This window comes from Macaca fascicularis, chromosome 1 (assembly GCF_037993035.2).
Source record: "Macaca fascicularis isolate 582-1 chromosome 1, T2T-MFA8v1.1".
In the NCBI taxonomy this organism is placed as follows: Eukaryota; Metazoa; Chordata; class Mammalia; order Primates; family Cercopithecidae; genus Macaca; species Macaca fascicularis.
This window is the reverse complement of record NC_088375.1, coordinates 183,304,155-183,321,495: the sequence shown is the minus strand read 5'-3', so window position 1 is coordinate 183,321,495 and position 17,341 is coordinate 183,304,155. Positions and strand designations below refer to the sequence as shown.

Genomic DNA, 17,341 nt, shown 5'->3' with positions numbered 1-17,341 from the left:
AGGTAAGAAAATGGTATTTCAGCCAGAGATAAAGCTTATACAAGAAAGCACAGACGATGTTGGCAAAACAGCAGTAAGAAGCAGACTAAGAAGAAAACTCCTCAAATTTGATACAAGATCTACATCTACAAATCTAAAAACCTCAATGAACTCCAAGTAGCATAAACACAAAGAGACTCATTATAATCAAACTGTTGAAAGAATCTTGAAAATAGCAAGCAAGAAGAAAAGCAACTTGTCAATTTGTGACATATAATCAATCCTTAATAAGATTATCAATGGATTTCTCAGCAGAAACTTGAAGGTCAGAAGGCAACGAAATGATATATTTAAAGTGTTGGAAGAAAAAAACCTGTCAACTGAGAATTCTATACCTGACAAAACTGTGCTTCAAAAGAACGAGGGAGAAATCAAAATACTCCTAGACAAACAAAGGCTGAGGGAGTTCATTACTTCTAGATCTGCCCTACGAGAAATGCTAAAGGGAGACCTTGAGGTTAAAATGAAAGGATGCTAGATAGTAATTGAAAGTCATATGAAGATAAAAAGATCTCCAGTAAAGGTAAATACATGGGTAAATATAAAAACCAGTATAACTGTAATTTTTGTTTACAACTCCACTTTATACTTTCTATAGAATTTAAGAGACAAATGCATAAAAAAGAATTTGTGAATGTTAGTAGATACACAATGTATAAAGATACAGTTTGTGACATAATAACGTAACGGGGGAGTTTTGTTTTTTTTTTTTTTTGAGATAGAGTCTTGCTCTGTCGCGCAGGCTGGAGTGTAGTGGCGTGATCTCGGCTCACTGCAAGTTCCACCTCCCAGGTTCACACCATTCTCCTGCCTCAGCCTCCCAAGTAACTGGGACTACAGGCCTGGCTAATTTTTTTTTTTGTATTTTTAGTAGACATGGGGTTTCACCGTGTTAGCCAGGATGGTCTCAATCTCCTGACCTTGTGATCCACCCGCCTCAGCCTCCCAAAGTGCTGGGATTACAGGCATGAGACACCGTGCCCGGCGGGGGAGTTTTGATACCGTTTGTGACATCAATAACATAACAGGGTGAGAACGGGCTAGGTGCGGTGGCTCACTCCTGTAATCCCAGCACTTCGGGAGGCTCAGGCAGATGGATCACCTGAGGTCAGGAGTTCGAGACCAGCCTTGCCAACATAGTGAAACCCCATCTCTTCTAAAAATACAAAAATTAGCTGGGTGTGATGGCAGGTGCCTGTAGCCCCAGCTACTTGGGAGGCTGAGGCAGGAGAATCACTTGAACCCAGGAGGCAGAGGTTGCAGTGAGCCGAGATTGCACTGATTGCACTGCTGCACTCCAGCTTGGACAACAGAGCAAGACTCTATCTCAAAAAAAAAAAAAAAAAAAAAAGTGGGGTTAAGGGCAGAGGAGAAAATGGAGCTGTATACGACCAGAGTTTTATTTGTGTCTTTAAAGACAGAGTCTCTCTGTTTCCCAGGCTGGAGTGCATTGGTGTGATCACAGCTCACTGTAGTCTCGAACTCCTGGCCTCAGGCAGTCCTCCTGCCTCAGCCTCTTGAGTAGCTAGGACTACAGCTAACACCTAGCTAGCACCTTGAGCCTCTTGAGTAGCTAGCACCACCACAGCCAACTAATTTTATTTTCTGTAGAGACAAGGTCTCACTATATTGGCCTGACCTCAAGCTATCCTCCCATCTTGGCTTCCCAAATTCCTGGGATTACAGGCATGAGCCACCATGCCTGGCCAGGAGCACAGTTTTGTATGGGACTGAAGTTAGTTTATATCAATTCCAAATAGATTGTTCAGTTTGGGATGATAAAGTTTCAGAGATTCATGGTGGTGATAATTGCACAATTACTGTGAATGTATTTAATGATATTAAGTACATTTAAAAATGACAACAAAAGAGTGAAACTCCATCTCAAAAAAAAATTAAAACTTTAACCATTTTAAGTGTACAATTAATGACACTGAATGGTACACTTTAGGTGGTTAAAAATTTAAAGTAGTAAATTTTATCTTATGTATATTTTATGATAATACAAAATTAATGAAAAAGAAAGTAGAGAGATGAGAAAATTCTAGACAGACTAACTTACCTAGAATGGAAGGTTCATGTGTGGTTAAATAAAGCTGAAATGGTAAATCAGAATAAGATTATAAAGAACTTCTGTACTAGGTAAAAACAGGCTTTTACTGTTGTTGTTGTTGTTGTTTTCTTTATTCTGAGACAAAGTCTCACTCTGAAGCCCAGGATGGAGTGCAGTGGCGGGATCTCGGCTCACTGCAACCTCTGCCTCCCGGGTTCAAGTGATTCTCCTGCCTCAGTCTTCCGAGTAGCTGGGATTACAGGCATCCGCCACCACGCCCGGCTAATTTTTGTATTTTTAGTAGAGATGGGGTTTCACCTTGCTGGATAGGCTGGTCTTGAACTCCTGACCTCAGGTGATCCACCCACCTCAGCCTCCCAAAGTGCTGGAATTACAGGCATGAGCCATCGTGCCCAGCCAAGACAGACTTTTAATATACAGGAAATGGTGAGTCCCTTAGAGGTTTCTGAGACATGCTTCTTTGAACGCCAAACGGCATTATTTAGCAACACAGCTCTTCTTTCCTGTCTGGCTTGTGGAGGAAGAGAGGAAGCAGAGGCACTTACTGCTCAGAAAGCTGATGACAATTGCTAGAAAGGCAATAAAACACCCTGACTCTGCTTATCTTAGGAACTGTCAGAAGCCTTGAGCTAGATTACAGTAATAACTATAGAAAGCTGATGAGAAAGTCTTCGTTTTAAATTTAAACCATTTGAAAGTTACACGACCTTTCATTCTAAGAATTCACAGTTCATGGCCGAGTGCGGTGGCTCATGTTTTTAATCCCAGCACTTTGGGAGGCCAAGGTGGGCAGATCACTTGAGGTCAGAAGTTTGAGACAAGCCTGGCCAACACGGTGAAATCCTGTCTCTACTAAAAATACAAAAATTAGCCGTGCGTGGTGGTGCATGCCTCTAATCCCAGCTACTCGAGAGCCTGAGGCAGGAGAATCACTTGAACCTGAGAGGCGGAGGTTATAGTGAGCCAAGATCATGTCACTGTACTCCTGCCTGGGTGACAGAGCAAGACCTCATTTCAAAAAAACCCAAAAAAACAAAAAAACAAGAATTCGTAGTTCATAAAAGCTTAAAGTTCGAGGACAAAGACATTTATTCTTACCATAAGTTTTAAACTACTCTAAAAGTTGCCTTTGTCAGGCACAGTGGTTCACAACTGTAATCCCAACACTTTGGGAGGCTGAAGTGGGAGGACCACTTGAGCCAAGAGTTTGAGACCATGCGGGGCAACACAGTGACACCCATGTCTCTATAAAAAATTTTTTAAAAAATTAGCTGGGCAGCCGGGCGCGGTGGCTCAAGCCTGTAATCCCAGCACTTTGGGAGGCCGAGGCGGGCGGATCACAAGGTCAGGAGATCGAGACCACAGTGAAACCCCGTCTCTACTAAAAATACAAAAAATTAGCCGGGCGCGGTGGCGGGCGCCTGTAGTCCCAGCTACTCAGGAGGCTGAGGCAGGAGAATGGCGGGAACCCGGGAGGCGGAGCTTGCAGTGAGCCGAGATCGCGCCACTGCACTCCAGCCTGGGCAACAGCGTGAGACTCTGTCTCAAAAAAAAAAAAAAAAAAAAAAAAAAAAAAAAAAAAATTAGCTGGGCATGGTGGCACATGCCTGTAGTCCCAGCTACTTAGGAGGCTAAGGTGGGAGGATTGCTTAAGCCTGGGAAGTCAAGGCTAAAGTGACCCATAATCACACCACTGCTCTCCAGCCTGGGCAACAGAGCCTGACCCTATCTCAAAAATATATACATACATACATACATACACACACACATACACACAAACACATGCATAAATAAAACTTGCCTTAATTATATAATCTTCATGAGATATTATTTCATTTTTTCAACAAATATTTATTAAATGTCTACTACATTCCAAACAAGATTGTAGTTGGGCCTCTATTTATAGTTTGCTGGGGAAAACTAATAGCCATTAATTATAAAAATTTAAGATAAATACTGTGAAAGTGTGATGGTACTATGGGAATAACTAATGTTCTTACTTAGTTCTGAGAGACTGGCTGTTTTTAATGGGTTTTATTTTTAAAAATAAGAGAATATATTTATGGGTATAAGTCATTGAAAAGAGAGCCTAACTAGAATCAGAAAAAACACAAACTTTGGGGTGTGGCTTATATGACAAAGCACACCCCCTTAGTGGCAGGTCCCAAAATTAGATGGTTCATTTTTCAAAGGGGAAATTATATATATATATATATATACACACATACACACACACATATCTCTGGAGACAGAGTCTCGCTCTGTCGCACAGGCGAGAATGCAGTGGGGCAATCTCGACTCACTATAACCTCTGACTCCAGGGTTCAAGCAATTCTCCTGTCTCAGCCTCCAGAGAAGCTGGGATTACAGGTGTGCACCAGCACGCCCAGCTAATTTTTGTATTTTTAGTAGAGACAGGGTTTCACCTTATTGGCCAGGCTGGTCTCAAACTCCTGACCCTCAGGTGATCCTCCCGCCTCGGCCTCCCAAAGTGCTGGGATTACAGGCATGAGCTACTGCGCCTGGCCAGAAATACAAATTTATTTTGCAAATCCATAATAATTTATTCTACTTATCTAGCAGGACAAAACGAGATTAAAAGAAACCAACAGAAAAGATATGTAAAACAAAACCTTAATTTTCTGAATTACAAAATAGGGATAATAAAGTTAATGGGCAGGATTAATTTATGTTACATCTAGAAACACTCCAGGGCAATGCCTGGCATGTAGTAAGTGCTAAATAAATTTCAGCTAATATTATTATTACCATTACATTGTTTACTAGTATAAAAATACATTTACTGGCTTTTTGAAAGCTGTAATAAAGCACCTGGAGTGATGGCAATCAGGCCTCCAGTATGTTGGTGGAGACTGTGACTCTTAAATTCTCCAGGAGCTGAAATTTCTTGGTAGATGTTTTTGCTTTCCAAAGACAGACTACAATATATCTCAATAATTATTGCTGTATTAAAAGAGGTAAGTGCCCCTTAGTAAGCTACCAGAGCCACAAAACAATACAAGCAAATGAAATGTATAATAATTCTAACTCAGAACAGAACAGGTCCAACAGAAGATACATAGATTATGTATGTATGTATGCATGCATGTATTTATTTATTTAATAGAGACTGGGTCTTGCTTTGTTGCCCAGGGTGATCTCAACTCCTGGCCTCAGCAATTCTCTTGCCTTGGCCTCCCAAAGTGCTGGGATTACAGGCGTGAGCCACCATGCCTGGCCTATGTGATTTTTGAATGATCTAACAGGCACACATGAAAAAGTAAAAAGAAATGAGTGAAGTTTATTTTAATGTAATATTTCAAAATGTAATAAAGGTGAAAAATATTAAGATATTTTACATTCTTCTTTTTCATTCTAAATCTTTGAAATCCAGTATATTTTATACTAACAACACATCTTAAATTGGACTAGCCATATTTCAAGTGCTCAATCACCACACAGGTAGTGGCTACTATACTGGACAGCACAGGTTCAGACTTCGGCAAGGAGGTTTTCAAATAAGGAGAGTCTCCCAAAACCGAGGTTTTAATGATGATCTATACACTTTATGTGAAAATGAATTAGGCTGCCTCCTTACTATCAAAGAAATGCACACCACAACCTAGAGCTTCAGTTATTTAACCAGTAATACCATTCTTAAGGCAGAGTCACAAAAGAGACCTTTTAGCGTCAGTATCACAGATCTTTAGAGGGTCAAAAACACATCAAGTTGGACCATATAAGTAAAAGAGCTCCAGATTTGATGATATAAGCAATGAATGCTCCAGACATAATGGTTTCTAATGATATTTGAACTGAACTAAAACAAAAACGCAGAATTTTTAAAAATTCAAACCATATGCTAGGATTTAGAAATTTTAAAAAATCAGTTATTGAATATGATGGAAGTAGAGGTCTATATATTTAGTAACACAGAATCTGGCTACCTGGCTACATAGTTCCATTTACTCTTCAACTAGAGAAAGAAAGTTCATTCAGCTACTCCAACCAATATTTAGTGAACAGCTATTGAGTAAATCCTGTACTCTAAGTGCTGAACTCGGTGTTGGGATGATGATGATAGATACTAATATGTATTGAGAACTTACTATGTTCCAAGCATTGCGTTAAGCATTGTGCATGGTTATTCATATTTCCACTTTATAGATTAAAAAACTGAGGTACAGATAGTTAAGTATATCCAGGTCATGTCAGGCAATCTGGAAATCTGGTTAAAAAGCCCATGCTCTGAAATACTATACTATATTGCCTCATTAGAAGTAAGAGTTGGCCTGTGTCATCACACAGTCGAGAGTCTACTGGGAGAGAAGGAAACTGTGTGCTCTCTGAGCTGAGGCAGATAATCAGAGAAAGCTTCTTGGAAATGAAGACTTGTTCATTTCTTCATCTGAAAAACTGAAATAAAGTTATTTACCCTTCAGGGATGTTACAAGAGCTCAACAAGTGAACTTATATAAAGAAGGCATAGTACAATGCCTGGTAACTATTATTCTAATTATCTATCCTGTTTACTGGCCCAAGACCAGGATAACCAACAGGCCTGACAGGATGTGGCTTTAACTTCCTGATGTTCTTGCTAAAAGGACAGAGACAGGAAGGAAATGGAAGCTAGTAGATGACAAAATATTAACTCCTGCCTCAGCATAATTTACCACCACATTATCCAAGTGACTGAAGCAATCTCTTAGTATGTTTCATCTTTTCCACTGCCAAGAACTTCTCTAACTGAGGCATTTTACTTTCATAGCAACAGCTCTCAAGAATGGGTCCACAGATAGTTTTTAAGTGTCTGGGAACTCCTGAAATAAATACAAAATAGTATCACAGATATACATGTTATTTTTTTTTCTGTGGGCAGGGTGTAACAGTCTTCATCAGATTTTCAAAGGAAATCCTTGACACAAAAACAGGTCTGCAACTACCATATGATTAAGCAATTCCACTTTTGCAAATATACTACAAAGAACTGACAGCAGGGTCTTGAAAAGGTATTTGTACGTTCATGTTCATAGCAGCATTATTCACAATAGCTAAAATGTGGAAGCAACCCAAATGTCCATCAATAGATGAACAGGTAAACAAAATGTGGTATGTAAGTACAATGGAATTATTATTCAGCCTGAAAAAGGAAGGAAATTCTGACATATGCCACAACACAGATGAACCCTGAGGACGTTATACGAAATAAGATAGTCATAAAAAGACAAATATCTCGTCATTCTGCTTATATGAGATAGTTACAGTATTCAAAATCAGAGAGACAGAAAATAGAATGGTGGTTGCTCTAGGGAACGGCAAGGAAAATGGGAGGGAGTAGAGTATGGGGAGTTATTGTTTAATTGGTATGGGGTTTCAGTTTTATAAGATGAAAAGAGTCTTGGAAATGAATGGTGATGATGGTTGCACAACACTGTGAATATATTTCTTTTTCTTTTTTTGAGACGGAGTCTCGCTCTTGTCGCCCAGGCTGGAGTGCAGTGGTGTAATCTTGGCTCACCATAACCTCCACCTCCAGGGTTCAAGCGATTCTCCTGTCTCAGCCTCATGAGTAACTGGGATTCCAGGCGCCTGCCACCACGCCCAGCTAGTTTTTGTATTTTTAGTAGAGACAGGTTTTGTCATGTTGGCCAGGCTGGTCTTGAACTCCTGATCTCAGATGATTCGCCCCTCTCGGCCTCCCTAAGTGCTGGGATTACAGGCATGAGCCACTTCGCCTGGCCATGTGAATATATTTCACACCACTGAATTGTTTATCTAAAAATGGTTAAGATGATAAATTACTATGTTATGTGTATTTTACCACAATTTTTTAAAGTGGGAAAAAAAACCACTAAGTCTGCAGAATATTAAAAAAAAAAAAAAAAAAAAAATCAGCCCACTAACCTTAATGCTCCTGTGAGGATTTAAAAACCTTTTATATATAAAATTCTTTTCTTTTTCTCTTTTTTTTTTTTTGAGACTGAGTCTCACTCTGTTGCCTAAGCTGAAGCACAGTGGCATGACCTCGGCTCACTGCAACCTCTGCCTTCCAGGTTCAAGCGATTCTCATGTCTCAGCCTCCTGAGTAGCTGGGATTATAGGCATGCGCCACCATGCCCGGCTAATTGTTGTATTTTTAGTACAGATGGGGTTTTGCCATGTTGGCCAGGCTGGTCTCAAACTCCTGGCCTCAGGTGATCCACACGCTGCAGCCTCCCAAAGTGCTGGGATTACAGGTGTGAGCCACTATGTCCAGCCTAAAATCCTTTCCTATAGTCTTCAAAATAAGCAATTATTCAGAAAGTCTTTGCCTTAGTTCAACATTTAACACATGGCTTCTATTCTGCCATAAATTTTGCAGAAAGTAAGTCTTGGAAATATTCCAATATTTATAACATACTTTGAGTCATTCATTCAACCAACTAGGTTATACTCATTCCACGGGGTCAAGTAATGTGTGTGTTAATTTCTAGGCCTACCAAAATGAACAAGACATAGCTCTTGCCCTTAGGAATTAAAAATTGACCAAAAAAGCGATATAAATTACTATAAACAGTAGAAAATACTACAATAAAGGAATAAAGCCTCTGGAAGAAGAGAAAAGAATAACTAGTAATCTGAAGATTTCATGGAAGGCTTGACAGAACAGACAATATTTAAGATGGGTCTTGAACATGAAAAAAACTTTATAAGGTAAAAGGTGTGCTTCAGGCAAAGGGGAACAGTAGGATCAGAGGCACAGAGGAATAAAAGTGGTGGTATGTTGAAGTAAGAGGTAATAAACCCATCTATCATACAACTGGAGAAAGGGGATAAAGCTGAAATAGTAGATTCGAGTACTGTACTGAGCCCTCAGAGTACAAAGAGCAAACACACTGTATCTGTTCTCAAATAGCTTTACAGTACCATAAGGGAGCACACTGTGAGAGGTGGCTAAGACAGAAGAATGGTCAGGATGCCAAGTGAACACCATGAAGGAAGAAGAGCCTTTACGCCATGTTCAAAGAAGTGAATTGGATTCAGTTGGAGATGGGAAGTCACTGAGGGATCTGAGTTGTATTTTATGACAACTTTAAGACAGATTTCAACAATATTGAAAAGATTATTTTCTCATCTATTATAAGCTAAACACTAGGGATACAAGCAGCCCCTGTGCTTAAGAAGCACATAATCTAGTTGGAGATTAAAAAAACACAGAATTATAACAAAGTATGATAAATGTTATAACAGTTGTAAATATAAAGACTACATAAAATAGGCTCTTAAATAAGACTTGAAGAGAGAAGAGAGGTTGGGAGGTAAAGTCAAGGAAGGCTTCATCTCCCAGAGGAAATGATGTCTAAGGTGAGATTTGAAGAGTGAGAAGTTGATCAGACAAAAGGGAAGATAGGAATGAATTCAAGAGACACTGCAAAGGTAGAAGACTAAAGATGAGAAGAAGAAAAATCTCAGGTTTCTAGCTTGAGTGACTAGGTGAATGGTGATGTAATTGACAAGGGAGATACAAAACAGAGGTGAGGGGACAATTAGGGAAGTCATATCCTACTAGATATTCAGATGAAAACACTAGTAGGCAATGAAAAATACAGGTCTTGAGCTCAAGTAAGAGATTCGGGTATTTGATGAGTGTTATATGACAACTACCTGTTATTGCTTTTCCTTAAGTTAAAAATATCATACTAATTTAATCTAATTGGCATAATTAAATCATTTAATTAATAGCAAATGTTGAAGAAATCACAGAAAAATTTGTGAAATATACCAAAAGGTATCTCGCCTCAAGCTCCCAATGTCTTATATTTTCTACTAGAAACAATTTGGTGAATTAAAGATGAAAACAAAGACAATGAAATCTCATTTTCTGACCAATAACAAAGAACATTCTTTACCCAACTAACTCAAGTTTATATACTGCTTTCAATATTTCCACTGGTGTGCAATGCTTAAAACAAAATATGATTCTAAGAAACATATTCCTTTTTTCATTATGCATTTCCCGAATTTTACAATGAATATGTATTATAACCATCATTAAGACAAAAGTATTGTAAAGCACTATATTCATTATACAGTAATTACAATTTCACATCATACATGCTGTTTACTTAGAGGTTTGATCCCTGGACTAAATATATATATATATATATATATATATATATATATATATATATATATATATATTTTATTTTTTTTTTTTTTTTTTGAGACAAGTCTTACTCTGTTGCCCAGGCTGGAGTGCAACGGCTCACTGCAACCTCTGCCTCCCAGGCTCAAGTGATTCTCCTGTCTCAGCCTCCTGAGTAGCTGGAATTACAGATGTGCGCCATCACGCCTGTCTAATTTTTGTATTTTTAGTAGAGAATGGGGTTTGACCATCTTGGGCAGGCTGGTCTCGAACTCTCAAGTGATACACCTGCCTCAGCCCCGCAAACTGCTGGGATTACAGACATGAGCTACCGTGCCCAGCCCCTGGACTAAAACTAAGTATCTTCATCTCAAAACCAAAGAGCTGGCTAACATTTTATCAGGTAACAATTTAGTAAAAGACACAAACAAAATCTGTTTAAATTATTTTTTCTTGTTTTGTAGTCATACTCATCACATCCTTATTATATATTAATAAAAAAATTAGGCCGGGCGCGGTGGCTCAAGCCTGTAATCCCAGCACTTTGGGAGGCCGAGACGGGCGGATCACGAGGTCAGGAGATTGAGACCATCCTGGCTAACACGGTGAAACCCCGTCTCTACTAAAAAATACAAAAAACTAGCCGGGCATGATGGTGGGCACCTGTAGTCCCAGCTACTCGGGAGGCTGAGGCAGGAAAATGGCGTAAACCCAGGAGGTGGAGCTTGCAGTGAGCTGAGATCTGGCCACTGCACTCCAGCCTGGGCAACAGAGCCAGACTCCGTCTCAAAAAAAAAAAAAAAAAAAAAAAATTAAAGGCTGAAGAATTTTAACTTGGCACGGAAAAAACAGTCCTTCACAAGAATAAAAACCAAGGTTTTTATAATGTAATACCTTGAAGATTTGGTGATAATGACCTAATACAACTACTTACAAAAGCATATTTTAACAACTATAATTTTAGCATGGGGATGAGTCTGACTATGACACTAATGGAGTTGACAGATTATGTAAGTTGCCTACACTGTAGAGCTCACCTAAAATAAGTCTAGCAAAAATATTTTCACAAATGTCAAATCATGTATAAATACATCACACATTTATAAAATGGGTATACCCTAAAAACTAGCAAGGTTTTGAAATTCTCTGATTTTCATAATAAGACAGTCACAAAATATTAGGTACGTTATTTTCATGTTGCTAGCTGTCATTTACTATATAAGACTGCAACTGGTACAACTTAACATTATAGTTACTAAAAGTTATTGAAAGATTAGTTGACCAAAGTGTAACAAATAATGTTTTCAACAGTAAGAGCATTTTATCTATGATGCTCTAATTCCCATTAAAATTCATTATAGAAATATTTTATACATTAAACAAGTACACTCGAAGTCAAATCAAGCAAGTCCTAGAACATTGGTGTATGTATCCATTTTCATAGGCTTAAGAGGCCCAGAAGATAAGTATTTTCAAATGTACCTACTATAACATGTATATAACATATATAGAAAAGCAAAAATGTTTATGGACCACATGAAAATGAAAAGTCTAAACACCATTATAGATTCAGTAATTAAGTGTTTACTACTTCTATTTTGAACCAAAGTCAAAAACTTAAAAATCCTAATGAGTGGCAGAATTGTACAACAGAAAGAATGCTGAACTTATACAACCTGGTTTTGATACCAGTACTGTCTCTTAACGTGATGTGTGACTCTGGATTTGATTTTTTTTTCCCATTAGTAAGGACAAAATTAAACTATACAATCACCATGAAGGGTTTTTTGTCCTGGTCGGATTTCCATATTAGAAGTTTTATGTCATAGGAAAAGGCCAATAAGCCAATCCAATTAGACTGAATTTCAGGTCTTTTCCAGGAAATGCCAGAAGAGAGGCGCTCTTCACCAAACTTGAAATTATAAGTACATGTAGCTAGATGTACTATAGCCCTCTTGCCAAAATAGGGAGAAAGTCTATCTGAGAATGGAATTAACCCAGCGGAAATGGAAACAAGAAATGGAGAGCAAGAGAACTGATTATATCATCTGAGCCTCAATATCAAGGAATGCTTTAAGCCAACCCTACCTTTGAAAGGTTTCAGTTTCACATGTCAATAAATTTCACTCTTAAGTTAGTTTGGGTTTAGTTCTTTCTTACAACTGAAAAATTCTAACAACCAGTTTTTCTACAGAAATCTCAATATAGTCTCACAGATAAGGTTAAGATCATTGCCAAATTCTTGCCATATAAGGCAGTTAACTCATTTAATCTCCTTATGTCTCAATATTGTCAGTAAAATGAAGTATATCAGCCATTATCTGCTTCAAAGTGTTGTGAGGGTTAAAAAAAGAAAAAGATTGGTGTGAATATTTAGATACAGTGCCCTGTAGACAGAAAAATTGTCTTATTTTTAAAAAGTAATTTTATAGTCATTTTTACAATCAGTATTACTACAAAGTTTCCAGGGAACACAGAAATTAAGGAAGTACCAATACTATCTGCTATACTCAGATTCAAATCTAATTGTATTTGAGTCTGTCCTACATAGTACCTATGTATAAGAAAGAAGATTCAACTTAGAATAAAGTAGTCCTGGGATCAGGTATTAGCTCTACAGCTGACAAGCTTGTATCATTTTGGGCAAAATAATCTAAGCATCTTAAGTTTCTTACCTGTAAAATAGAAACACCACCACCTATTTCAAATTACAAGGTTTGTGTGAGGGTCAAATAACAATTATGAAAGCTCTTGGCATGGTGTCTGAATTTAACATTCCATCTATTAAATGTATTAAATGATAATGTTTTTCTAATATATTATTCAAATATCTAAGGTCGGAGAAAAACTATTTTTCAGTCATTCTAGGATATACATTTTTTCACATTTTTCTCTAAATGAAATCAAACAGTACCTTATAGTTAATGGCATGTCATTGTTTATTTGGCAGTGACTTTTCAGTGGTACGTAAGTATATAGTGTATCCTGCAATTAAAGGCTGCCTCATATATGATGAAGTACCCTGACTCCATTCAAACAGAACTGTGGTACTTAACCAAATAAGGTAGCATTTATCAAAATGTACATTAGAAACAGAAAGGTGTGTGTGGGGAGGAGGTTGTATACATATATACATGTATGTACTTTGTGTATGTGTGTGTGTCTGTGTGTGTGTGTGTGTGTGTATGAGTAGGCTGTAATTTTGCTTTACATACCTCTGTAGGTCAACTATTTCATTGTTAAGAGTATCTAGTTCCTTAATAGCAGAGAAATCTGCAACAGGACTTGATCCTATGATGTTCTAAAAACAAAAAGTTCACAATTATACATTACTATAAAATTATGCAATATATAACAAGACACTAAAAATATTAAAGCTCTACCCAGATACAAGGTATTGCATATTTTACTCTATTACTGACACTTTCCACTGAAAAAAATCATATCCAGTGCAATTATACATAATTTTATACTTAATTATATAGTAAGACATTTACATTTCCCTTAAATTCTCTGAAAACTGTTATTCTATACTATGTACCCCATCCCCACCTCCGATCTGAATGTCTTTGTCACTTGATCCTAGCCTGTTCAGAACCTTGCAGTAAAAGAGATGCCAGATTCATAAACTAATTCCTCCACTGAAGTATAAATTCTTAGAAAAATTGATGGTGATTTATTTGTATTCGTATTTGTTGAATCTCAGAACTATAGTAGTGGTTGATTTTATTTAATTCAAGGAATTTACACTTTTTTTACATACTGTGTCTATTTTATTTAAAGTAAATCATCATTCTACAAACTGTGACCTTTTATAAATGTAAGCTATTGTTATAATTAACTCTTCAATAGAATATGTTCTTAAAATATGTGGCCTCCCATTGAGTTGTTTCTACCTTGGCTCTATGTCCTTTGTAAACTATCATTGATGCCCCAGAGAGCTGGCTGAAGTCAGAGCGAAAAGATAAATGCTTCCTCAGACATTTCATCTACACCCAATGCTACAACCAGATTAACAAATAACAGGATAATTACCATCTGGAAATGTTAAAACTGAGGCCTGAACATGTAAAAACTAAGATATACTGCTGACTTTATATAATATAACAGAACATAAGACTTAGTGTTAATACTTATGTTGTTGTATAGTTAATTTACGTCAACAACTTGCACAACAGAAGAAACCTAAAAGCACACAATATCTCATCTCCTCACATTTATATACTCATTTACAATTCACTAAGCACTTTAAATTCCACTAGTTAATTCTCAACACTAATCTGTAAAGTGGGCAGTAGGTAGGGCAGATATTATTATTAACCCTATTTTAGAACTGAGGAAACAGATTAAATGACTTGCTCAAAGTTGAACCCAGCCAGCCAGTACGCAGTTTAATCAAGAGTCTTCTGATTAAAGTGCTATTTCATGCAATGCCCCCAGTGGCACTTGCATATCAAGATCATTTAGGTAAATAAAATTATTACTCTAAAAGTAAATTTGATAAAACAGGTACATCAATAAAATTTAGCAAGTAATTCCTTTTATATTTCTTTATGCCACACTGCACTTTTAGTACTAAGCTGTTTTGACTATCAGTACTAAAATTCATCTGAGAAGGTTTAATACTAATCTCAATTTTATATTAATTATAGCTTTGTATGAAATACATCTCTTATTTTCTGTGTTCCACTGATATACAAAAACGTATCAATGTTAAATTAAATTAGGTATTTTAAAGTGGATTTCTGAATGCGACAACTATTCACTAGTATTTTAACTCTGTCTAAACCTGACCTATGAGCTAGGCCTGGCCAGACAGCTAAACAAAATGAAACATTAGCATTTGGTCTCACTTTTATCAGCAAGAGTAACTTACTTCACTTAAATGCTATGAAAAATTTGCTATCAGAGGTGCAAATGTACCAAAGAACTTGTGACTACCACACCTCTTCTGTTACTTTAACTCAAAAAAAGGTGACTCACATTTTATAGTCTTCCCCGTAAAATTATCATCAAATAAGAAGACAGAGTGAGACAAATTAGTTTAACCTCAAACAAGCTAGAAAGTGACATCCCAGATACTGAAAAAAGTTTAGCTAATATTTTATGTAGCATTTGAAGGGTATATGAAGAAAAATATATAGCATGTCCCCTTCTTTCAAAATGTTTTCTCTCACTCTATCTTGTATATTACACAAAAATTCCACTTTGGTGATGTTAAGTGGATCAGAGAGCCTAGGGAAGGTAGGCTAAAATGCACACAAGGACCAAGTGACATGTGACAAAAGCATGCTGTTTAGGAATTTTCTCCTTTTTGCTGAATAAAAAACCTCTCATTTCAAAATGTATCTTGTAAACCAAAAACTACAAAGCTAAAAAAGGCATAAAATAAAGCTCTAACCTTGAGAGAGAGTAGAGTTAAGAAACTGACAGTACAAGAAAGGCGAAAAGCAGAGTGCTGCAGAATGGAAAAAATAGTCCAAACTAGAAAAAACACAGAAAGGAAAGCAACATTCAAAAAAGGATTAGTCAAAGCTGCAAAAAATGCAGTACTAAAAAAAAACAGATTAAAGAGAAAAGAGGTTATTTGAAAGACAAAACAATGCAAGTTTTCATTTTTAAAGTTAAAATTTTGGGTTAATAGATAAGACAGCAGTGATAAATTCCCATTTCCATGAATAATGCTGGTGTCTGACATAAATAGACAAATGTATCTATGATCTAGTGAATGAACTTCAGACAACTGTATACCTCATGCAACTTCAAGCATCTACTAACATAGAGACTTCAATGAACAAACTTAATTTGCTCCAGAAATTTCTGTCGTATCTGTAATTTGTGTTGGTAGGCAACTGAATAGGTTATAAAATGAAGAAGGCGAAATAAAAAAACAGTCTGCATAGGTGAAAGAAAGCATGAAACAACACAGTATTCCATAACTGAGGTACAGTTATACAGCAAAGAGCAAAAATGCAAATTCAGTAACCTTTATCTTTCTGGGTGGCATCACTTTTCCACAACTTAAGGGACCCATGTCCATAAGGAATCAAAAAATTCACAAAATGCCCCCCCAATAACTCACAAAGCAGATAATATTTATTTTATTACAAATAAGGACAAAAACTACTGTAAGTAACTCTCCATACCTGAGTTATAAATTCCATTCAGTTTACTTAAAAAATCCAATTTTCTTTCTTTCTTTCTTTAAGAGATAGGGTCTTGCTCTGTTGCAAGACCCTGGGTTCAAGTGATCCTCCTGCCTTAGCCTCCCAAGTAGCTAGAACTACAGGTACGTGCCAATGCACTTGGCTAATTTTTTTGTTTTTGTAGAAACAGGGTCTTGCTATGTTGCCCATGCTGTTCTGGAACTCCTGGCCTCAAGTGATCCTCCCACCTTGGACTCACAAAATATTGGAATTACAGGTGTCAGCCACTGTGCTCAGTCCCAATTTGATTTTTGTTAAGCTTTTTAAAATGGGATTTTTAAGAACCATGTGACAAAATTAATCCAAAACCCAAAATATTCTATGATATTTTAAAGAGCCCTCCTCATACCACACATTTGACAACTCTTATTACTGTGTAACAACCCTGAAAAATCGCCATAGCCATGGTTACTTTACAGGCCATAAGAAATTTAAAAATACAAAGTATTTATTTTTAAAGGCAAATAGCCACTATGGTATGCAAGTCCTTTCAAAGGTCTACTAAAGGCCAAGATATTGTAAATGCATCATACTAGGAAGGGTTTCTACATGAGAGAAAAATCAAGGCATGACTAAAACAATGAAGTTTTGAAAATTCTCACTGCTGTCCAGAAACCAAAACTAGGTAAAACCCACTTCTAGCTGTTCAAATATGAAATTCAGCAGTACACTCAGGAATAAAAGGTCATCTATGGCAAAAATCACACAGATATATCCTCAACATAATGTTTTCCTTGGAGGCTTTTTTGATGTAAAATTGACACCAAACAACCATTATATGCAAGATTCTGTTTTCAAATCTGTATCATTTTATGTAAGAGTGAATCATCAAGTAAAACACAATAATTTAATTTTTATAGCTTTCCTTTTATAATCTATTCATAAAACTTAATTCAC

The 17,341-nt window shown here is 36.9% G+C and overlaps 1 protein-coding gene across 20 annotated transcripts in view; it reads right to left on the bottom strand.

Moving 5' to 3' along the window:
- The window catches only part of EPS15 (epidermal growth factor receptor pathway substrate 15), a 161,741-nt gene that overhangs the window by 61,751 nt on the left and 82,649 nt on the right, over nt 1-17,341 (bottom strand). For all 20 annotated transcript variants that reach the window (XM_074006968.1, XM_074006963.1, XM_074006967.1 and 17 more), the window contains one exon: nt 13,454-13,539. In XM_074006968.1, the coding sequence (XP_073863069.1) occupies nt 13,454-13,539 (86 nt within the window). The remainder of the gene's footprint in view (nt 1-13,453; nt 13,540-17,341) is intronic.